This window comes from Euleptes europaea, chromosome 2 (genome assembly GCF_029931775.1).
Source record: "Euleptes europaea isolate rEulEur1 chromosome 2, rEulEur1.hap1, whole genome shotgun sequence".
Lineage (NCBI taxonomy): Eukaryota > Metazoa > Chordata > Lepidosauria > Squamata > Sphaerodactylidae > Euleptes > Euleptes europaea.
Genome location: NC_079313.1, coordinates 83967825 through 83992489, shown reverse-complemented (window position 1 = coordinate 83992489; position 24665 = coordinate 83967825). Strand labels below are relative to the sequence as shown.

At 40.8% G+C, this 24665-nt stretch overlaps 1 protein-coding gene across 1 annotated transcript; it reads right to left on the bottom strand.

Annotated features, from left to right (window-relative positions):
* On the bottom strand, positions 1-24483 carry STK38 (serine/threonine kinase 38). Its single transcript, XM_056844276.1, has 13 exons — positions 24351-24483; positions 13991-14042; positions 13736-13858; positions 12017-12100; positions 10252-10375; positions 7841-7995; positions 6079-6181; positions 4083-4144; positions 3109-3226; positions 2752-2875; positions 2143-2238; positions 1800-1894; positions 1-318 (listed from the first exon to the last, which is right to left on the bottom strand). The coding sequence occupies exons 1-13, from the start codon at positions 24479-24481 to the stop codon at positions 188-190; spliced, it is 1398 nt and encodes a 465-aa protein (XP_056700254.1). The 5' UTR covers positions 24482-24483; the 3' UTR covers positions 1-187.
* Positions 24484-24665: the final 182 nt, after the last annotated feature.

Sequence of the window (24665 nt, the reverse complement as noted above, 5' to 3'; positions counted from 1 at the left end):
ATGCAGGCCACAAACGCCATTTGTAGAAATATTCCCATGATAGATCCATTTTTATGTAAACAGTGCATAAAGATGTTATCCTGCACTCTTTGAGTTCACAGTTTGTGGGTAAAGCTTGGAAGGCTAGAAAAAGAATTTGTGCTGACAAGCAAGAACCAAGGCTCAGAAATAGTCTTGTTATGAGTCACTACTTTCCTGCTTTCATGTAGGATGGTATTGCCCCTCGAGCTGTCAAGCCCTCAAAACGCTTGTATGTGTAATTAATAAAGACCCAGTCTTTATTCTTGTAGTCTGTCTCTGGATGGTTACTTGTGGTCACTAAAGGAAGAAAGCAAGCATATAGAAGTTATTTTAGTATTAAACTGTACAGTAGGATACGAGAGTTTTCTTGGGAATATTCTACAACAAACTGATACCTGGTTAAGAAATGTAATAGGGAAGAAGGAAAAACTATCAGGAAATTTCCCTTCCAGGATAAGGTGTAAGGGCTTGAGTGGGACAATTTCTTCTCCCTTCGTTATTTTTTCTTTAAACGGCTCTCAACATTTTGAGGGCAGTAATTAAACTTGTTGTTCTGACAGCTTCCCCCCCCCCATATTTACAGAGTCATTTTTTTGCATCGGAGAAGAAAATCCAATAAGAATGCAGAAACCCCTAACTTTTCAGTGAAAGCCTATTGATAAGGACCTGACTATAAAGTCTAACATTAGAAGGAACAAGATAGAGGCCTCTGAGGGATCACGGAAGAAGAGGGCTAAGTAGTAATCCCCTCCCCCAACCCGGATTCTGAGTTTTCAGATGTTTGAGCAGGTCAGTCAGCTCCTTTCTCTATGAACTCAGGATGGCATACATTATTATTTTCATCCACTTTATCCTCACAAACACCCTGTGAGGTAGGCTAGGCTGTGAATGACTAGCCCAATGACATCCAGGAATGCAGAGTGGGACTGGCAGAGTGGAGATTCCCTGACTGCTCACCAAAATCTAGTCTAACCACTATAGCACACCAGCTGTTTTGGGGGGTGGATATGTTTTTTTTTTTGGTTAATCTACAGAAACATTTTTCTGCATACTTGGGGAACCCCCACAATCTATATACGCTCCTCCTTATCTGCAGGTTTTACTGCTCTTGTGACTGAAATGAGCTACCTACTTTAGGCATAGCAATGTTTGCTATATGGGAAAATGCTGTATTCCGACTATCTACCAGGTGATGTTAGACTTAAAAATGGAAGCATATTGTCAAAGGTTATTATAAAACCATTCTGCAGTTTGCTGTCAATTATGCCATCTTCCCTACACCACTAAAGGTCATGAAATTAACTCTACCACATCTCATATTTTCTCTGTTGCAGTTAACCAAACTACTTTTGGGTAAAAATACATTTTATTCCCTTTTAAAAATTTCAATGTTGCTTTATTTTGCAATACATTTTCTGGTAATACAATGGGCAAAAAGGCAACAAGATCACAAGGAGAAACAACTCAAGATTTAGTTCATGGTCCTAAACTTGCACTGGCCACAATCAGTGAGCTGTACACAGTTCCGTGAAGGCTTGAGCGTGTTTACTTATATTGGATTGTGGCCTGTGTGTCTAGATAGCGCAGCCCTCTCATGCAAACCATATCACCATGCCAAGCATGAATTCAATGGAATTGCACATGGAGGTTTGCAGTGTCAGACCAGCAGTTGGTCAGGAGCACTTTTTAAAACGAACTGCCTAACTTTGAAAAACTAGCAAAAGATAAGAAACCTGCACCCCAATGAAAGAATTAAAAGCAGAAGCAGCAATATTTACCTGCTGGTTTAAGAATATCAGATTCTGGAAATTCATCAAAGTTTGAAGTATCGTCAATACTTTTAATTTCTATTGATATTGCAGCAGGCCTCTCCCTGGTAGGAATGAGTCAAGATTAGACTTTGTGGTTGGAACAAGAATCACTGATCACTTGGATTTCGGATTGGATTAAGGTGTGTGAAACTCAAACAAGTTAATATAAAGGGTGAAAGTTTTTGCCTTACAGCCTCTCACTGTACAGGTCCACCATCCTGTTACTAAGTTATTACTGAACTAGAACTCTAAACAAGGTTTAGTTTCCTAGAAAGGGGAGGGGGGTAAGAAAAATCTGACATTGTTGTACCTGATATGCTCCCAGTCGACCCCTTCAAAAAAATGGTTTGTTTTGATTTCTTCAACACCTGGGGCACCGATTCGGTGTTCCCATTCACAGCAAAATCTGTGGGGGGGAAATGGAGCAAGCAACGTTTCAAAACAAGAGAAGTTAAATACAGACTACTGAATGTACAAATAAATGAGTTTGATCATATAAGCTTCTCTTCTCCCCCCACCCATTCCGTCCCTCACTGCAGCCAGGTGGCATTTATCCACACAGCTCCCACTATCTTCAGCACAGCCTTGGAAGTGGTCCCTCTTCCACTGTGGAAAAGCTGACAGGACACAATCCTGTGTTGTTAAGTACAATTTCTTTCAATGGAATTTGTTTTAAGGCAGGCTTTCATTCATTAAAAAACTGGAAGTCAGTGTTTGTATATTGTAGCTGGGCTTTATTGCTTAAACTAAGATACTAAAACTTTGCATAGGATGCCAGTCAAAACAATGGATGAGACAGTATCTTTTGCACTATTGGGTTCCCCAGGAAATCAGGAGCATCATGAAAGTTGCCCTGCTTCTGATTTTCCTTCAGGCACCCATCACAGAATGAGGAATCATGCTATTACTGATCTGGTACCTTAGAATAAGATCTTTAGCTCTTTCAGAGATTGGAACTTCTGGAGGGAATATTAGAGTCTCTTTCCAATTCATCACTTTCTTATATGTTTCTTGAGGAGTCTCTGAGCAGAAAGGAGGATAACCTAAGAAAGGAATGATAGAAATAGTGATTAATGAAGATTACTTGCACCTAGCCACCCACTCCTTAAACTATGCTTTAGGTCAAAAACCAAAACTGTAAATAAAACCAAATGGAAACAACCGAAGAGCAGAGTTGAATGTGATACAGCATAGAAATGAAAGGAGGGACAAGTGTGTGGGAGGACATTCCATAAACCAAGTTACTATAAAAAATCAGGTATATTAAGTCCCATACCAATTAGCATCTCGTACATAATGACCCCAAGTGACCACCAGTCACACAGTTTATTATAGCCAGTCTGCATGAAGACCTCTGGAGCAATATAATCTGGAGTTCCCACAGTAGAGAAAGCCTGAAAAACAATGGCATTAACTTGATAACTGGACCATAATATGTAATAAACAAGAGAACAATGCCCCTCTTTTCCTTATGTGCAACTATTCACTGAATTACCTTGGGTTCCTTGTACAACATCCACTTTCAACAAGACAGTGACAAATTAAGTATGGAGACACCTTTTATGATCAGTTGAAATGCAAAACCCTTCCAGGAGGGTGGCCTAGCAACATTCAGCACTGTTTTTTAACCCCATCTCCCACACACCAAGCCTAAAATGGTAAAGTTAAGAAAAATCCTCTTAGAATGCACTCTTTAGTACTTTCAAAAGTAGTGCTTTAAAATACTGCAACCACAGTGATTAGTGCTGTAAATCTTACATTAAAAGGTGGCATATTAATGCTGATAGCACAGCTAGAACTAGCAACATTCTCTAAGATGTGATCTTGAAAAAGTACTTCCAAGTGTTGCTGAATATAGGCCTTCGGGTATTCAGTACAAGAGTACAACCTGAAAATCTACCAAACAAACTGTTCCTGTATTCTTCCCCCAATATCCTTTCATATTCTGTATCAAATGAAAAACCAGTTTGAAAATACACAATAAAGGAACATGCTAAAATACGAGTCAAGAAGTTTCATACAGGCAAAGTTTCATACAGTTTTCTAAAGTGCGCCAAAACTGGGCTGAAACCAAAATGAAACAGGTCCACATAATGATTACAATAGTACATAACATACAAAGCAGCCCCTACCATTAGTACACTTTTAGAACCTAACTGCCTGTTTTGGCAAAGTGGCTTAAAAAACATCTCTTGGACCCTGCTGTATTGTGGTGCATGAGCAACGATTTCAAAACAGAGTGGTACCTACCAACTGCCGTCGGTTTCTTTTCCAAGTCTCTGCTTTCCTTTTGGAATTCATATTCTGAAAAGCTAAAGAGAAATTCACAGGTAGATATTATGTTAACTATTTTTATTTTTGATGACTTAAGATTTTGCTGGTATTTTGAAGAGGTAAAAAAATGGCCAATAGTTAGCTCCATTCAATGTATTTCCCCACTCCCTGAACTTAGGGAAAAAACCTAGAATTTTTAAAAAAGGGCTGTACAGGATTTGATTAGGATACAAATACAGCATAAATTAGCATCAATTTCTAACAGTGGTTATATTAGATCCCAGTGAGAGGGTTAGGGTGCATTTCAAAATGGGAAATTTAAAATCATTTTGTATTATGTTTTTAATCCCACCCTTCCTTTAAGAGCAGCAGCAGGTTTTTATACTCTGTTTTTCTCTATCTCCAGGAGTCTCAAAGCGGCTTACAATTACATTCCCTTCCTCTCCCCACAACAGGTGCCTTGTGAGGTAGGTGGGGCTGAGAGATCTGTGACTGGTCCACAGTCACCCAAGCAGGCTTCATGTGGAAGTGTGGAAAATCAAACCCAATTCTCCAAATAAGGGTCTGCCTCTCTTAACCACTACACTATGCTGGCTCTCAGGAGTTCAAAGCCACATACACTGTTCTCCACTCTTCCATTTTATCTTCACAGCAACCTTGTGAAGTAAGTTAGGACGAGAGACGGATTGGCCCAAGGTTTAACAATTACATCACACTGGCTCTCTTCCCATACTGGTTCATATCTTCTAAAGTCTGTGTAAAGGGGATTTCAGACATGTCAAAGAGCAAAAGAGAGAAATGCAAAAAGTAAACATTCTAAAGAATTATCACCATATTTTTGCTGTCCTCATTTGGCTTCCCAAACACTGAGCCTAAATCCTGATCTGAAGGGACAAGACCTCAGAAAGAAGAATTTACATGCCTGAACTTCAACAGGAAGGCCAAAGTCACTGTCAGCCAATGTAACAACTTTATTATGGCAACATATGTTCATTTTCCCACTGAGAAATAGACTGACACACTCACACTTCACCCACTGCCCAGGAGCCACCACAGAGAGACTTTCATATGACTTGCTTCGTTACATACTTCCCACCACCACCACACACACAGTGGCCTGGGACCCTGGAACTTTGCACCCCACTTCCACCCCAGCATCCTTGCCTGAGTCATAAAGCTATGATAGCCAAAACAATGCCTGTGCACCAAAGTTGTGTCAAAAACTGTTTCTTTTGAACAAGCAAACTATTAACTGCCAAGAATGCATTTTTACAGATTCAAGAGGGACTGCCTTTTAGTCTTCAGCAAACGCAAAAAGAGCACACAGAATAAGCCCATGGACCAACCAACTACTACAGATATATCAATGAGTTATCTATACAGATAATACCATGTACAAAAAAAGCAAGCTTATTTGAATCTTCCTCTTGCTTACTGCTTTGCTTTTCTCCAAGTCCCGTTAATTTGAAGAACTGCTATCATGAACACTCATAACCCAAAACATTACATTTCCTGGCGCTCTCTGTACGGTACGAATAGCAAAAAGAGAGTTTGAGTAAAGAGACCTCTGCATGAGAGAAGACTTAACAGAAAGGCAAGATGAAAGGGACAGCAAATTCCAAAGTTCTCTTTGCTATTACTTTCTCACTGAAGTTGGGATTCAGAGATAGAGTATCTCTTTCGCAATTAAATGATAGTAAATTATAATGACTAACAGTTTTTCAATCCAATTAAACTGAGACTCTTCCATCCTCTGACATTTGAAGTACTGTAAATGACAGATAGGAAAAACAAATCCCTCCAATAGTTCACTTATCCAGCAATGCTCAATGACTAATAGGACTGGATAGAACACAGATCTTCTCTTGAGAGACTAATCCGTATTTCGGACAATTATGAGAAGTGGTATTTTTCCTACTTTATGCCAAGACAGAAAGCTCCCAGGAGTTTGTACTGGTATAACGTAACTTACTAAAGTCGCTGGGAAGACTGTGGCTCAAATTTCTATAGAACTCAGTTCTATGAGCTTTCTTTAGCCCAGTGCAGAGACCGAAGTCTGATAGCTTCACGTGCCCCTACAGATGTAGAGAAACAAAAGAAACAGAAGATCACAGCACGTACACTGTTCAGACACTGAAAGTGTTTAACCATATATGTTATGTGTCATGATTATGGATTAATTGGATTGTGCTATTCTCCCAAGCCCAATGTTAGAGGGGGAAAGCATTTCATTTCCCAGCATTGCTTCCTAAAGCAGCTTGAGTAAACAGTTGTGCATTTCACGGGTGATAACAGGAGATACTGAATGTCCTTAACAATTATCAACTGAATTCACCTGACCTCTTACAATAAAGAAGCACAATCCCATTAAGTGGGGGAAGCCAAATAAACAGTAATTCATCGCAGCCAGATTTCCATGATTCATTCTCAAGACAATTGTGATTTTAAAATATGATCATATGCATAGGGGAATGACTGCATGGAGAATGTGCTGACAGAGATAGCTGGCAGTCTTTGCCATAAGTGTGACTGCCCTTTTTACAGCAGCTGCGATCACAGGAGTTAGTGAGGCTCTCTACAGTGACCCTTTTGGGAAACTTTCACGCTGGGGCTGAAAATGAACTCCAGGAAAGATCCACAAAGTGATTTTATGTTCCCACTGGTTACTGTTTGTGCCTCTTCCTTGAAAAATCTACACATTCATTTTTAAAAGCGGTAAATTAACAATGGACAGATAAAATCTCTTGCAGAATCCAATGGAGAACCTTTACAGTATTTTTAAAATTCTATCAAAACAGTTTACAGTTCAGTATGCTAATGTGGCCTTGTGTTACGATGAACAAACCTACAGCAATATTTTTTCATGAAAATGACAAACTATTAAATCACAGTCGGTCTAAAATGATAAGAGTATGCTTGACCTTACACAAGGGACTTGATCCCTTGATTTGCAGGTGAAAGGAGTACAGGATCTTCTCTGCCCTCCCCTCACCCCGGACCTACCTCTGACCCTTAGAATATTTATTCCCAGGTTGAGTGACCTGCATGTAGTAATTGGCTGCGTCAGTTAAGCAGCTCATACAAGAGGCAGAAACGGCAATGTCACTCCCCCCCTTATTCACTCCATTACAGTCCCCCAATTGGTGCAACTATTAGTACATGGAAGCACTTCAACCACAGGAATCAACTTTCCCAGGACCGGAAATGACTCCATAGATAAGAAAGTGTGGGGAAGATTCCAAACCATCAGTGCTTTCCCTTGGCTGTGCATAAGATCCAAGCAATGGTATACAAGTGTGACTATTATCCTGATATTCTGAGAACACATTCAAGAGCAACCAACCAGCAACCAAAACAGAGTTCAACTGTGTAATGGATCTTTTAACACTGAAAACTGAACCCCAAGTCACACACTTAAACTGCCCCATTCAGTGTGGCCCTACCATGAAGCCTCGCTCCTCAATTTATTCCCTTAAGGGTGTGGGGGAGCTAGTCAGGTGCTGCTCCCACCACACATTGCTGTATCACAAACTTCAGGACACATGTATGAACTGCTTTTAAATATATGAACTGGGCTTAATCAATGTAGGTTCACTTCATCAAGTTACTTTGTGACATTATTCCATGTTATGCCCTTGGAGTTTACAAACCAAATGACAATGGCACCTAACACAGTAAGCTACATTTTGACTGGGAAATACTTGAATGTACTACCAAGCAAATACCACACTTACTTTACTGTCCAAAAGGAGATTATCTGGCTTGATATCACGATGAATAAAACCCAGCTGATGAATTGAATCAATAGCTAGCACAGTCTCTGCAATGTAAAACTGAGTCTCCTCTTCTGTCAGGGTATCTTTTTTCATCAGTAATGTCATCATGTCTCCTGTATGTACGGATACCAGAAAGCAAAAAAAAAAGGAAACTGAATTCACCTCCTTCATAGGTGTCAACTTTAGTTCAATATCAATTCTATTAAAGATTTAATTTGCAATCTCATCTGAACCAAGCACAGCCTCTCATTTGCCCCAGAATACCACCATTCACTTCTTAAGCAGATTCTTAGCTTCAAGAAGTACACTTCTTCCCTAGCACAGGTGAAGAAACAGACAAAATCCTGTAGCTGTTCACATAGATTACTGTATTTCAGAATCCCTTGGGAAGATTTGTACTAGGGGGGAGAAACCTATAACTGACCGTTAGGACTAGGGGTGTGCATTTGGCAAAGCTGAACTGAAAAACCCAGCAGAAACTGACAGTAGCCAGAAATCCCGATCTGGAAAAGCGGGGAAGGGGGCGGGGGAATCAGCTTTGTTCAGGATCGGGCTCACCGGCTACAACCTGTAAAAAGGAAATAAGCCCTCCCTCTTTAACTGCCATTGTGTGCCTGAGTTCTGTGGGCTTCTGCACATCACAATGAGTTCTGACTCATCCCAAAGTACATGCATACTCTCATCATAATAGCGGGTGACTTTTTGAATATGCCCTTAATTTTGCCAATCCCATTAAAAATAGCACATTTTAAACCTCAACACATGCAAACAAATATGGATGTTTGCAAGTTACAGCCAAAACTGCTGTTTTGGGAGGTAAGTGTTACACTATTGCTATCCCTATCATGTGTCAATTTTCCTCTCATTAGTTCCCACACATTAACATACTTTTTTGTTATTGCTGCCTACAAAACGCTATGAACAAGAGGCAAAGTACGGGGTCATTCCATCTGGTTGTTTACTGCCTGCTGATGGCCGTAGCATGGAACAGCTGATGGAATGGCTAGAGGATGCAACAGTCTGTTTTGGGTCCCAGCCATAGCAGCAAAGCACAGTTGATACCAGGCAAGCATGACTCCAGTTACCATAAAGACTGTCATTCTCAGCAACCTCCCACTATTCTCCCCATTGGCCAGTTAGACTATCGCAGTGGCTAAGGCAGATTTAAAGAACTGGGACAGAGGAGCTGATAATCTACCCCAACAGCAGTGCATGTTAGGACAAGTTCCCTCACCGGCAGTCATTCCAGTGAAGTGGTTAACCAAAGGTGGGGGGGGGGGAGAGAGAAGAAAGGAATTCAAGATTGTCAGAAGACTGATTTTCAGACAGCACTGGCAAAGAAGCCCGGTCCAGTAAAGCAGGCACATATTGGTGGTGGGGGAGAGCAGTAGTTAGAACCTCTTAAATTACAAGCAGCTGGCCAATCCACATAATCCTCCCCCACCAAGTCCTCTTCTCCCATCAGCAGCTGCAATAGTGGTAGCTGAGATTTCCCCCATTTCCCCCCTTTCAGCAGCCAGTACTGCTGCTGAGAAGAGTAAGAGTTGGGGTGTTATCAAAAGTACCTTTCTCATTTAAATTAGTATGTATACATATCATATAAAGAAATGTGGATACTGAACTGACACTTTACCCTACTTTTTGGTACTTTCACTTCCAAAGAGTGGTGAATTGTCAGGTGGAAAAACAAAAGAAAAATTCAAGAAGGTGGGGTCATCTAGCACATTTCAGGCATGAAATCTGCCAGTTCACACCTGAAGAGATTATGCTGCAATTGTGTTGGAAGCTAAACCAATCACAATTCAGTTACTGGGTAAAAACAGACAGTGTGGAGAAAAATCAACTTTTTGGGAGCAACACTGTCAAGATACCAAACAACAGGCAAGTGTGGAAATACCATTCAAGTGGTTCCACTGCTAAAAGAAGGGCCTCAAATATTTTCACTGCTAGTCAAGTAAAAGGTTAGGAATTGGAAGACTGATTATGACTCTGAAAAACTGCTTTACTAAAGTTGGTAAGATGTTTAAAACAAATATGTCCAGCTTCAGTTCCTTCCACTCCCTCAAAGACACACCTACCAACACCGTAGGTCCAGAAGTAAAATCTTATTACCTGTGTAGTGCATCTAGTTATGGAAGAAGTTTCCTGTAGTCTAAAACTGCTTTCCATGAAGACTGCTGGACACAGATCAACTGATGCCTTCCTTTTACAAGGCATTAGACATCTATTAGCATGCACTGCAACAGCTCAGTAATTCAGCATCAGAGCCTATGTACCCACAGACTGAAGCATTCACATGTCCAATAGTATCAAAAGAAGGATTATAAGACAGTTACAGAACACAACAACCTTTTATCTTAAATAATTACCTCCAGGAAGGAACTCCATTATTAGGTAGAGGTTTAGCTTATCCTGAAAGCTATAGAACATTTTTACAACCCACAAACTGTCTGCCTCCACGAGAATGTCACGCTCTGCCCGAATATGGCCAACCTGGGAGGTAGACATAATATAATTACAGACTTGCATTAATAAATGAAATATTTTCCATTGCACAGCATTTGCAAGTGGAATTTTGGGCCTGATGACCTCTAGCCAGCAACTAATTTTATCAGGTACTATGTTATGAGTTGAGCAAGAGCTGAAAAGCCAGCTTCAATTACTCCATCCACCAATTTGCACTAAAAGGGAGTCAAGGGGCACAAAAGGCTATTCAGCCCTGGCCTCCAAAACATGAGCGGCAAAAGACAATGCTGGTAGAGCTCTCCCTTCATTATGCATGGTCAATCAATAAGCAAGCCAATTTAAGCCAAGATGGTAGCCATATAAAAGATGCCAAAGAACACTTACCTGCAGAAGAGCACCATGCAGCTAGCACAAATTTTTAAATTGTACTGTGACGGACAGCTGCATTCTAAAGACTTGACCCGGTCATAGAACCCCCATGACTGACAGGGAGTTCAAACAGAATTCTGAGAGTGGCAGTTAGAAAACAGGCAGTTAAGAACTGACAGCTGACTGTGAGAGTAGTTAACAGACTGAGTTTGGAAACAGCTGTGTGAGCTGTAAGCTGTCTGGTGCATGATTCTCCTCAGGAGTTAAAAGGAGCACATTTTTGGGTTTTGGATCAGGACAAGATACATAACCAGTTATCTAGGGAAAATAGCTCTAAGGCTTACAGAGTGATTGCTAAGAGTTTAATGGGAAATAGCTCTTGTGAAACAAGTTTGAGAGAGAAAATGGGGAACTGTGTTAATGTTTCTAACACCTACAACTAAAGAACTACTGTGTTTCTTAAAATTAAGTTTCTTTTACAAACGCCTTTACACAGGCAAAGGCATTTTAAGTAGCCACGTGGAACCCTTAAATAAGTAACCATTCTGGGGTAGTTTTATTTCCCTTCTGTTTTAAAGTCAACTCCAGTTCACAAGCAGGCTCTTGCCATATCACACCTATAGGACAGGCTTCAAAATAATTTTTCCTTTATGCAGCTCAGCTGCTCATTTCCACCTGCATGTGCCTAAATTCACATTAACCAGCAGTTAGGGTGGCCAATGCAAGAATTCCAAACTTTGATTTCCCTATACAGCTCCACAGTAAGCATGGGTAAGTTTATCAACACACATGTATGAACACACATTCAGTTTTTGATGTTTACAGCTTTTAATATTAGCTGTTTCTCCAAAAAGATGTCCAAAGCACTCTACAACAGGCAGAAAAAATCTCACAACTAGAAACAGAAATAAAAGCATACCTCAATAAAATAGTGAATAGACAGCAGCGTAAAACCATGTTAAAAATAACTTAAACAATAGGAAAAATGTCACCCACAAACATACAGCTCCAGATTTTGATTTTAAGCAATTGTTTTATGGGGAAATCACTTTGATGCATTTGGGAAAGCTGTCTATAAATATTGTAAATAAATTAATTTGATCACTTCTAGATTACCAAGAGGGTTTCCCCCAAAAAAGTTTCTCCCACACTAGCAGGAATTCTAATCTTACTCTGTACACAAAACAGTAATTTTAAAAATCCTATCATTAATCTGAAGGGTAAAGCAACAAAGAACCATATTTTAGTTAAACATTAAGCATCAGTATGCTAGCACTGCCACAAGCGATCAGTATTTACCTGTTCTTTTTCAAGCATGTCTGCTTTGCGTAAGATTTTCATTGCGTATACATGCCCTGTGTCTTTTTTCTGAACAAGCCGTACCTAGAAGTTGTACAAAAATAAATGAACACATTATAATCCCTTTTCAGGCATTTTTATTTGTCGTTAAGGCTCAAAGCAATATAAATGAGAAGCAAAGCACTCTGTGATAATGCAGAATGATACAAACCTTTGGCTTCTATCAATTTAGCACAGATATTGCCAACTGCCATTGAACCTTTAGATTCATACTGAACTAATTACTACTTTCCCTATTTTGGTAACATGCATAACAATGCGCATGATCAGCTAAAGCAAGAGATTCTGGAAGTATATTATACCAGCTCATTCATTTGAATGGGCTGGGGTGAATCCAAAATATCTTGACTGATGAGAACAGATAAAAAGAAATGCTATTCATGTACCTTAACAATAGCACGGGGCTACTTATGGAGCCAAAGCAAATAAGAAAAACTAAACGTTTGTAAGAATACATTGTTTGTTATCAGGTTCTAATTTTCAAATAAGCCAGTTTGTTCTAAACATCAGTTGGCAATAACCTTCTCTGAATTTTGAAAGCAACTGTATATAGCTTAAGAAATTAACAGAGCTCAGCATGAGGATTTACTTCATCTGACAGACTGTGAGCAATGTTTATTAATAAAGCTATTACCGTATATACTCGCGTATAAGCCGAGTTTTTCAGCCCAAAAAAAGGGCTGAAAAAGCCGAACTCGGCTTATACGCGGGTCAATACGGTAGAGGGGGGAGGGAGGAGGGAACTTACCTCCGCCGTCTTTTCCAGGCCGGGAGCGGCCTTTAGAGGCCCCCTGCGGCTGCGGGGAGGCCGCCCGGCCGCCCCCGCCGCCTTCTCCCGGCCGGGAGCAGCCTTTAGAGGCCCCCTGCGGCCGCGGGGAGGCCGCCCACCCGCCCCCACCGCCTTCTCCCGGCCGGGAGCGGCCTCTAGAGGCCCCCTGCGGCCGCGGGGAGGCCGCCCGGCCGCCCCCTTCTCCCGGCCGGGAGCAGCCTTTAGAGGCCCCCTGCGGCCGCGGGGAGGCCGCCCAGCCGCCCCCGCCGCCTTTTCCAGGCCGGGAGCAGCCTTTAGAGGCCTCCTGCAGCCGCGGGGAGGCCGCCCAGCCACCCCCGCCGCCTTTTCCAGGCCGGGAGCCGCCTTTAGAGGCCCCCTGCGGCCACGAGGAGGTTGACCAGCCGCCCCTGCCGCCTTCTCCCGGCCGGGAGCGGCCTTTAGAGGCCCCCTGCGGCTGCAGGGAGGCCGCTACGCCGGGCCCGCCGCCAGGAGCCCAGAAGGTACCGGTAAGCCTGCGCGCGCGCGCGGGGGGGGGGTTATAAGCCGACCCTCGGCTTATACACGGGTGCCTAATTTTTCCCCATTTTTGGGGAGAAATTAGGCACCTCGGCTTATACGCGGGTCGGCTTATACATGGGTATATACGGTATGCCCCGTTTTTAGAGAAACGAACTAGTTACATCACTTCTTTCAAACCTACAAAAATGTGATGAAGTCAGACACTATGTAAGTTGGTGCTTATGCACTGCAAGTCCTAAAAAAATACTTTGAACATAATGCCAAAGACAGCCTTTTGCTCTAGCTGGACTGGTAGTATGGGAGAGATAGTAGCTGGTTCTCTGTGCTGTTTTTGTTTTCAAGGCAGCAGTGATAGTCTCTAGGTCTCTTACCTCTCCAAATGCTCCTCTGCCTATTACTTTTAAAGACTCAAAATCTTCCAACCCAAGTCTTGTCCTTTTTAGGCGCAGAAACTCTGTTTCTTTTCGAGCATGTGCTGACCTCCTGATTCTTTTCTATTAAAAAAAAATTTAAATAGAATTTTGCAATACAGTTAACTTGTGTAGCCTAGCATTCAGTAACCTAAGTTCATAAGCAACAGATTTCTAGATAGCATATTTAGCTGGAAACTTTAGAACATGCAATACCTCTTCATCTTTTAAGCCTTCTTCTTCCATCACTTTTTCTAATTTCTTTTGTCTGAAAAATTAAGAAATTGTGAATAAGGTCCTTGGGAACTACAATTTGGCATTCCAAAACTCTATTGACATACAAGATGATCAGAGTAATGCCAGTGTTTCCATTTACACTTCTGTTAATCAAAGAGGACATTATATGTGCTGTCTATGGCTAGCACAGATATCATATTCTGTACCCTATACCAACTGTAGTTTCCAAGTCCTTTTCCAGGGAAGCCCCGCATATAGCATGCTACAATAGTCAATTCCAATGGGCAGTAGCTGCCCCCCAAGCTGCACATTACAGGGGACAATGAGTAATGGTGGACAAACAGTCTTTCAGGAAGATTGTTCTCTATCACTGATCTTACTGAAGAACCGGAAAAGCTTTCCTGGGACACAACCTGAAAACCTCTCTGAGGCATCTGATGATCACAAAAGGGGCTATAATACAGCACTATGCCACATTCTTGCTTGCCAGGGAGAAATATAACCTAAAGCACCCATCTTCCCCTAACTCTCAGTTGCAGCAGTACTCTTCCCACCTGGAAAGTGCATTTTGCACTTACTAAATTGTTTTCTACTTATGTAATTCCATGCTATGCTTTGACACATCATTACTTTTATATTGTTTCTAATTTTTGTAATCCTAGCTCTATTGCATTGGTTATTGATGTCTCATTCAACTGCATTGTTTTACACAGTGTATTTCACCTGGAATCTTTTTTTTAAAAACAATTTATTATTTTCTATAACATTATGAACATTTCAACAATGCGTACAATTCATCAATACGAAAAAAGAAAATACATTATTGTTGAAAATACATCTTTGTTATTAAGTAAATATAAAGAACGCCCCCTTCATCTTCCTCCATCTTGTTATAAACCTATTTGCTCTTTTGTATTAAAGATTCTAATCCTAATATGTTTTGTATAACTAAATATAGTTACTTTATTCAATACTTTATTCAATTAAGCATTGTATATAGTAATAAAAAAGTTATTTAAAAACTAAAAACAAAATTAATGTATCACAATTCTTTAGCAATATCTTTGAAAAATGGATTAGATCAATGAGTAACCTTTACGTTTCTCCAGTTGAAGTTCAGTTTCACAGTAAACCCTCCTTGCCTCCCATTCACCCATGAATTGTACATTGTCTTTTTGATTTATCAATGCAGTAAGTTCTGCCATTTCTAACATCTTTTGTATCCAGTCTTTTTTGTCTGGAATTTCCATTGGCTTCCATTTAGCTGCATAAATTAATCTCGCAGCTGTGGTGGCATATATAAAAAATGATCTGAGATAAAATAGAGTCAGGTATCATACTTAGTAACATCATTTCAGGTGTTTTAGGTACATTGTTTTGTATAATTAACCTTATTTCATTGTAAATCATGTCCCAAAAGTTTTTTGCTTTATCACACCACCACATATGATGAAATGAGCCTATTTCGTTGTTGCACTTCGGGGACATCGATTTGTAAGTCATTGCCAGTTTTTTTAGGTGTCAAATACCATCTATTCATCATTTTATAAATATTTCCCTTAGTGATTGAGAAAGTATGAGTTTCATATCTCGTGACCAAAGTCTTTCCCATTTATTTAATAGTATATCATGGCCTAGCATCTGTGCCCAGCTAATCATAGTGGGTTTTATTTGGTCTTGTTCACAATAAAGCTCCAACAATAACTTCCACCTGGAATCTCAAGTGCAAAAGGTGGGCTATAAATAATTAAGCTGCTCTTATCTTGGCCTTTTAAACAGTCCCACACTGTTCAGAAGAGTACTACAGCAATATATGCTGTTTAATCCAACCTTTTAAGTTTCAGAATGGTAATAAAGTATTCTTTCCAACCAGAGGAATGCCAGGGTGGTATTAACACATGATCAGAGGAAGGAAGTTGTGGGTGAATAGATAGTTATTGTTGGCGGAAGAAAGAAATCAAAAGCTATTTCCTATACCAGATGTTGGGTGGGGTTGACTACTTTTATAGTTACAAACCCAGCGATGCAAAGACTGAACAATGAGATTTTTTTCTTCCACGTCAGAATTCATGAAGTTCACAAACTGGTTTTCTAAGTGTCATGGCTTACTCATTTAAGGATTTGTTTCTCATATTCAAGTTAAGATAAAGTCAACTCCAGCACAGCACACCGGCTCACTTCTATTTATTGACATTATTTATAGTCCACCTTTCTCACGGAGATTCAAGGAGATTACACAGTGTAAAACAATTCAATCAATAGGATGAGACATCTAATAAGCAATGGAATAGTTAGGATTGCAGAAATTTGAAACAAAGCATAAGTATTAAACAATACAGAAAATTGCATTATGTAAGTATAAAACAATGCAGTGAGAGCAGGACAATACATACAGCAACAGATAACACATACTATACACCAGAGTATAATCCACAGCCCATTGCCTTCTTTAAAGCATCTTCTCGAACTATTCGATTATAATATAGCCTTATTACCTTTATAAAAATGCCCTCCTGAACAATTCTGCTTTATGTAGTTTCAGGGTGGTTTTGATTTAAATCAAATCAACTTAAATCATGATTTAAATCACTACTCAGTAAGACTAGATTTAAATCATGGTTTTCTAAAGACTTATTCTTGCTGGCATAATCTTAATATTTACAACCAGATAGTTTCATTTTTAGAATAATAACTTTTCAGATTAGCTTTACAATTATATAAAAAAATTACTGATTTGGTTACACCATTAGAAATTCACAGATAGATAATTATGAAATTATTGCGAGGTGAATGATCTCCAGTTTCATTTGGGCCACCAGGCCTTGCGCCCTGACCTGGATGGCCCAGGCTAGCCTGATCTCGTCAGATCTCAGAAGCTAAGCAGGGTCAGCCCTGGTTAGTATTTGGATGGGAGACCACCGAGGAAGTCCAGGGTTGCTGTGCAGAGGAAGGCACTGGCAAACCACCTCTGATAGTCTCTTGCCATGAAAACCCCAAAAAGGGGTCGCCATAAGTCGGCTGCGACTTGACGGCACTTTACACACACACCAGGCCTTGCACATCTTTGTTGCAGTGTTTGCATTTTGCATGCCTGCATTACCCATAGGTAGAGGGAACTTCATTAAAATATTTCCATTCTGGGAATGTTTTACAGCCTGCTTGCTGTTATAGATTTTCTTCTCCAGGGAGAGAATAACATGATAAACCTCAGGCTACACACACAAAGATCTCAAGATTTGTGGTGTATTCTGCTCAAATGGTTTCACTTTCATTTTTACTGCTTGTCCCTCCCTCCGTTTGCAGATCTATTCCATTCCAAACAATCTTCTATGCATTGAACTTCTTGAAACTTAGCACTTAAAAGGTAAGCGGTTGATTCTGGGTACACAGATTTGCAAAGGAACAATGGCATTAAGGTCTTTCTCAATTCTGTATGTTTATTTTATAACATTTTTGTTGTGAAGAGGAATCTTACCGTATATACTCGCGTATAAGCCGAGTTTTTCAGCCCAAAAAAAGGGCTGAAAAAGCCGGCCTCGGCTTATACGCGGGTCAATACGGTAGGGGAGGGGGGAGGGAGGGAGAGAGGAGGGAGGAGGGAGGGGGAACTTACCGCCGCCGCCATCGCCGCCTCCGCCGCCATCGCTGCCGTGCCCGCGTGGCTTCCCCCGGCCAGGAGCGCCCTGGAAGGGCCTCCAGAGGCCTCTGGAGGCCCCGGCGGCGCCCCTGCCGGGCGCAGCGAGGCTGCTGCCGGCCAGCGCCGGCCTGGAAGGGCCTCCAGAGGCCTCTGGAGGCCCCGGCGCCGCCCCTGCCGGGCGGAGCGACGCTGCTGCCGGCCGGCGCCGGCCTGGAAGGGCCTCCAGAGGCCTCTGGAGGCCCCGGCGGCGCCCCTGCCGGGCACAGCGAGGACCCTGCCGGCCGGCGCTGGCCTGCGCACCTGGATTGAGGTAAGCCTGCGGGGGGGGAGGGGTTATAAGCCGACCCTCGGCTTATACGCGGGTGCCTAATTTTTCCCCATTTGGGGGGAGAAATTAGGCACCTCGGCTTATACGCGGGTCGGCTTATACACGGGTATATACGGTATCTCTGCAGACACAAATTCAGTTTTCAGGACTGCAAAACTCAAAGCATCTGTGATAATATCTTCTAGATAGAAAAATTACCCAAAATAATCTCACAGAAACCTCAGGCAGATCTTGACATTGTGAATGGATTAATGGAATTCCTTTACCAAAAAATTTAAACATTGCATGAATATATAGCCTCATGCTACATAATTAAAAACTAATCATTATTTCATGATGAATAACGTTTAGACTATAATTAGGGTTGCCAAGTCCCTCTTTACCACCAGCGAGAGGTTTTTGGGGCAGAGACTGAGGAAGACGGGGTTTGGAGAGGGGAGGGACTTCAATGCCATAGAGTCCAATTGCCAAAGTGGGCATTTTCTCCAGGTGAACTGATCTATCGGCTGGAGATCAGTTGTAATAGCAGGAGATCTCACAGCTAGTACCTGGAAGTTGGCAACCCTAACTATAATGTATCTAAAAACAAAAACTATTTAAATGATCTTTAGATTTTTTTTCCTCAAAAAGCATTTTATTTAAAAAATCCAATTAAAATTTTTAAAATTGTTTTAAATTTTAAAAAACCTGCTTTAAATTCTAAAAATGTGATTTGATTTATTTAATCATTTATTTTTATCCACCCTGTGGAGTTGGTAGGATGCCAGAAGTGTAGGAAACTTCCTAACCTCCTCAGGCAGGCTATTCCATAAGGTAGAGAACACAACAAAGAATGCTCATGTACAGACAGTTATTGAACTTGCCTGTGTGGCACCTGCAGAAGGCCATGCTCAGATGACTGAGTTAGTTGATATTGGCTAATGGCAGGAACCTAGAATAGAATCTCCACTAAGTTCAGAGGCTAAACTAGAGCACTATTCTTCAATGGCAGCTTGGAGCAGAAAGTAGGTTGCACTGCAACCTAAGGTGAGTCACACCACAGGCAGCACCATTTCTTTCTCATTTGGTTTTATAAGACGAAGAGAGAAGGTGAGAATGAGACAAGGACGTGGTTAAAAGAAAATACCATATGGAAGGTCAAGATTAAAGACGAGCCCCACGTCTGGAAAGGGGAGGATGGCGATGACCTGTGGACTAAGACTTTCATAGATTCTAACCTTACTACTTCACGAAATAAACACTTGCCACACACACAGAAAGAGAAATACTTGTTCTTCCTTCTGTAAGACCTAAACTACTTGTAAATTTCACAGACCTTTATACAGATGGCCTCATTACGATTCAGGTTCTGAGTGTATATTAATTTCTACATAATCATATAAAATGTTGTACTATGTTTCTACATAAAATGGCCATTGTATAGTGAAAGCCCGACTATCTTTCAGAAATTAGGAGCTTTGGACAATGGAAAATAGTTTTTTAGCTGCTAGGCATCTGGCCATGTTTACCTCTATTAAATATTCTGGCCTTTAGACTTCTTAAACTGTTAGAAATTTGCAGGCTTTAGTATTCAGTAACTAAATACATTTGAGACCCCTTTATTTCCACAATGGAGCTCAAAAGGATAGTGTCATTATGGGGAGGTATTAAAAAGATACTGTGATCATAAGAGACTCCACAGAACAAAGAAACTTCCCCCCTTTACTGATATGGAGTAGCTATGGCAACTGTCAACCAATTGCATATGACATAAGAAGCAGTATGGTCATCTCAAGTAAAGAACATGAAGCACATGGGAGATATGAAAAATGTCAATAGTAACACTTCCACAAATGTACTGGGTTAATCGAAGTCCCCATTATCTTTGCACATTCAGATAACAAAGCAATGAAGTAGAAGGGGAGACAGAAGCCAGCACAAATGCAACAACAAAAATTACTCTCATAAAGCCTTCCAAGTATGTCTACAAAACATCAGTAGTCAGCATTGCACAGAAGCAATCAAGTTTGTCAGTGGCAAGGATGCTTTTTACCTTGGTGAATGCTTTAAGAGGCAAAATAATTTGTTGCACTATGCCTTTAAGAGCTTCACCACAGGAGACTTGCAATAGATTTTTACTTTAGGTTATCAGCAAGGCTTTTCTGTGTCCCAAAAGCAGCTGCCCCTGGCCACTTTTTCCATTTTCCTTTCCCAGCTGGAAATAGAAAGAATAAGCAGGCACAGCACCACTATAAGCAGAACGAATTTTGCCCCTGCTTTGGGGTATATATCATGGTGGTTTTATTTTTTCAGACAAATGACATCAGATTTGCTCACAGTTTCTACTAAAGAGCTTCCCCCAGACCCAGCTAGGAAGTTTTAGAGATGCTTATTCTGCATAGTTATTCAGAATTACATCCCACTGGTCTTAATAGCACTTGCTCTCAATCAAGTGCACAGGATTGCAGCACAGAACATATAAAACTGCATTATACAAAGTCAAACCACTGGTGCATCCAGCCTGGCACTGTCTACTCTGAATGGCAGTGGATTTCAGGGTTTCAGTTAGCATTCCCATCATGCTACCAGATATCATTTTATATAGATAAACATGGGTCTAAATTTGGAGACCTGAATAAAAGTGTGTGTTCAAGACTAAGCTATGACCCCTGTTTCTAAGAGTGGACTCTAAGTAAACAAAACCCCTGCATTTGAAAAGTAAACTCTATGAAAATATATTCTGGAGTTAAGAGTTCAAAGTGCCACAGACCTCAGCATTCTTGTGCACCTAAAACATGGTGACTGAAGGTAAGCTGTGGTAGCCATTTTGTGGGGGGCTATGCCTCCCATGGCAGCCATTTTGTTGCTGTGGCCACCATGCTGTGTCAGAATCCCAAAGGCTTCATGTTACATCTACCACATGATTGCCAGAGGGACTTACAGCAGGACACCAGCTGTGTATTCTCCATGAGAACTCAATTTAGAAGCATCACGGTCCAAGTTGTGCTCCCCACATGGACCTGCAGCTGGTGTCCTGCTGCAAGTCTCCATGGCAATCACGTGGCAAGATGTAACGTGTAGTTTGGTCTATCATGTGACAGATGTTACATGTAGTTTGGTCATTTGTGACTGACAGTACTAGCTTTTGTAAAGTTTCTCCACCTGGACCTAGTTCTTCATTCATCATAAGCAGGTAGCTATTTACATAAAATTGCCAGAATTATTAGAGCATTATTTTCTCATGTAGAATTTTAGATAATCCAGTTCAAACTCCCACTGCAATAAGTGGATTTTAAACAGGTAATAGGTAGTGTTAGTGTGACACTGTTCAGAGCCAAATTGGCTGTATGAGTAGTGTCATTAAAGTAACAGGTAATGAGTTATATGCAAGCTGTGAGTATAACTCCAATTGCAGAATAGAAATCTCCCCCACAGCATTTCAAGATATGCTGTCCCTAGGATTCAAGGTACCCCCTCCCCTCCACAAGCAGCATTGACAGCAATATGGGAGCAAAACTGGCAAAAGTCACCCTCCCAAGGGCAAAAACACCCTACTGCTCACCTACTCCAAGGGCAAACATGCCCTATTGCTGGCAGAAAACAAGCATTGGATACAACTATGTTGTAGCTGTCTTTCTAGGCCAGCAAGAGACAAAGCACCACACTATGTTGGGCATGAGCTGGGATGGGCACCCACTTTCCCTGCAGCCACAGAGTGACGCAGCAGCTGTGGGGAACTTATCCAATCACCACAGGGCCTAATTTGGATCAGAACTGCAGTGCCAGAGGAAGAGGGGTTCGTCTTCTCTCCACCCCAGATTTCCCTGAGGCAAATGAGCCCCGGGGGAGGGACACTTTTTGGCCTATTGCTGGGTTGTGTGTGCACTGACCACACATATTACTAACATATCTTGTGTTCAAGCACAAGGAGAAACAAGACTTTCAAAGCTACAAGAGCCACAATTGAAGATTATTTTGTCAGAAAGCAGAACCAGTTTAAGTCACTTTTGTATCAAGGAGAACTGCTTTGAGAAGGGGGGAAGCAACAGAGAGGGAAAGTCTACAAAATTAGAACTGGATTAGAGGTGACAGCAGCTACAATTTTACTCCTGAAGACAGACCAACAGCAGGGCCTTTGCTGTTAGGGAATACTCTCCCTTGAGAAGCTTGTTTGTCTTCTTCCCTGAACTCTCTTCAGAAACAAAGCATAATTATTCCATGAAGCATTTAGAAATTGAAATTGTTTTAAGGGTTATTACTGTTATGCCTGACATAATTTTATCCAGATGTATCTTATATTATGTCCACTAGCATGTGAACCTATGCTAAAAGGCAGTTTTACCCACATTGTTATAGCAAATAAAATTTAAAACTGTATTCCAAGAGTATATTTCTTGGGATGGAAAATCTTAGTTAGCCATTATCACTCCTAAAAACTACCCATTACACACTTTTAAACTTCTCTAAGCCATTTCTTGGATATGTAGAAACACAAGCTTATGCAAGTCATTCTTTGCAATACCGTCTTCCGGATGCTCTTGCTAACGCCAGAGCCACATTTTAATAAGTTCTCTATTGTATGCTGCTATAATTTCCCCCCATCACTGACTAAAACAGTAAGACCTTTCTATAAACTGCTGAGATAACTGTCCAGTAGTAATAGGAAATAGCCTCTTAAGACCAGCATAAGGCACCAAGCACCCTGCCAACCCCAACTAGGGCCATCGACACATAAGTTAGATATGATGTGCTAACATGCCCAACTTTGAAGACATCCTAATTTGAAGTACATCCTAATTCTCATTAGAAAAAAGTTAGAAACTACAGCATTTCCTTTGACAAACGATATCCCATGTTTCCAGAAGACTCCAATATCCAACAGTTTTTATTCTAATTTGAAGCTGTTTTGGTCACATGAAGCTGCCTTATACTGAATCAGACCTTGGTCCATCAAAGTCATTACTGTCAACTCAGACCAGCAGGAGTCTTTCGCATAACCTACTGCCTGGTCCTTTTAACTGGAGATACCAGAGACTGAACCTAAGCCCTTCTGCATGCCAAGCAGGTGCTCTACCACTGAGACACAGCCACTCCTCTTTTCAAAATCTGCCTTCAAAGTCTGCCTGCAAAACTATCTACTTAAACTAGCCACAATGCTAGACATGACGCAAAAAGCATTCAACAATCTATAGCATTAGGAACACTATATTATTAGAAGCTCAAGAAGCAGCATTACATATTCACAAACACACTTTGGAGGGCAGAACATGTCATCTAATACAGACTGAAGTCATCAAAACTGTCAGTACAAGTTTTTCTACTACAAATCTTTAAAAGAAAGACAGAATAGTGTTTCCCTAGGTGGTCTCCCCAAGATTACTACAATTCTCTGTGGTCCCAATCCCCCCCCCACCATATGTTTTTCCCATGAAACATCTCTTCTTCCTCATACATACATGCAATATTTTACATTTTGTCTAAAGCTGAAGTTGAACATCTGTGCAAAGTGGCACCTAACAGGGAAGCTAATAAAATACAGTTTTACTCAGTTCGCATAAGGTATACCCAATGAACAATTTCAGAGCCTCTCACACACAATTCTAAAAGTAAATCTACACTTAACAAATTTGTTTCTCATGGACCATAAAACTATTATCCACCCTTTAGAAATAGATTCCACAATAGTTCATACTATTTCTCATACCGATACAGCATTCCCAATTTCTTAACCAAGGCTCACCAACTCTTGAAGTACACTTACAAACTATGAAATGTAGTGGGTAGTAACCAACATCAATGCTAAACAGGCATAATGCTGCATCAGGCTTAAAGCAGGGGCAGAAGAAATATATCAGAAAAAGGAGGGAGCAGGCAGTGTTGCTCCCAATCTTTTCATCACGGTTAAGAGACTGAAAATTTTACTTCTGAACCAATATTAGGCAACTAATATAAAATATAACTACAAATAGAAGGGAAGCCATAAAATATTCTTGGAGAAGATGTCTTTCATTATAATACTCCATAAAGACACTACAAGTTTATTTCGCAATACAGACTGTGTTTACAATAGACACACGGAAATCAAAAGAAAATATTGTGCTATAGAGAGGAAAATACGTTTTAGTTTTCTCTCACACAGCTGCAGGACAATAGCCTTTACTAAAACACACAAGAATGGAAAAACAGATTAGAAGTACATTACAGAACCATAAAAATATCTTTGAAAAATACTGTAAAGGTTTTTTCTAGCAGGAAAGGAGAAAAACAATATAAAATGTATTTAGGTGACATCAGGGGCTTCTAATATTTTTTATTCTTAAGCTTAAGAAAATAGCACAGCTTCTAAATTCATGCAGAAGTGTATCCCCCCACGACACCCTAACTCAGATTTTTACCTCATTTCCCGTTCTTCATGCTGTGCAATCAGATTGCTGTAGAAATTTTCTAGAGTCACTTTTGTCATTGTAACTCGTTCCTTGGTGTGATTGCTCATGGACGAGCAAGGTGCTGGACCGGTCATTGCCATGATTACTGGGGAGGGGACGACAAAGGAGAATAGAAAATATTTTAGGCCAGTCATGATACAAACCTTAACATATAAATTCTAAGCTACATTATTATTTAAGGTCAATGCTAGCTGCCAGTTTCAACAAAGCTGTGTAAAACTGTAACATGACCACTATATTTTAGTTATCCAGACCAGAAGCTAA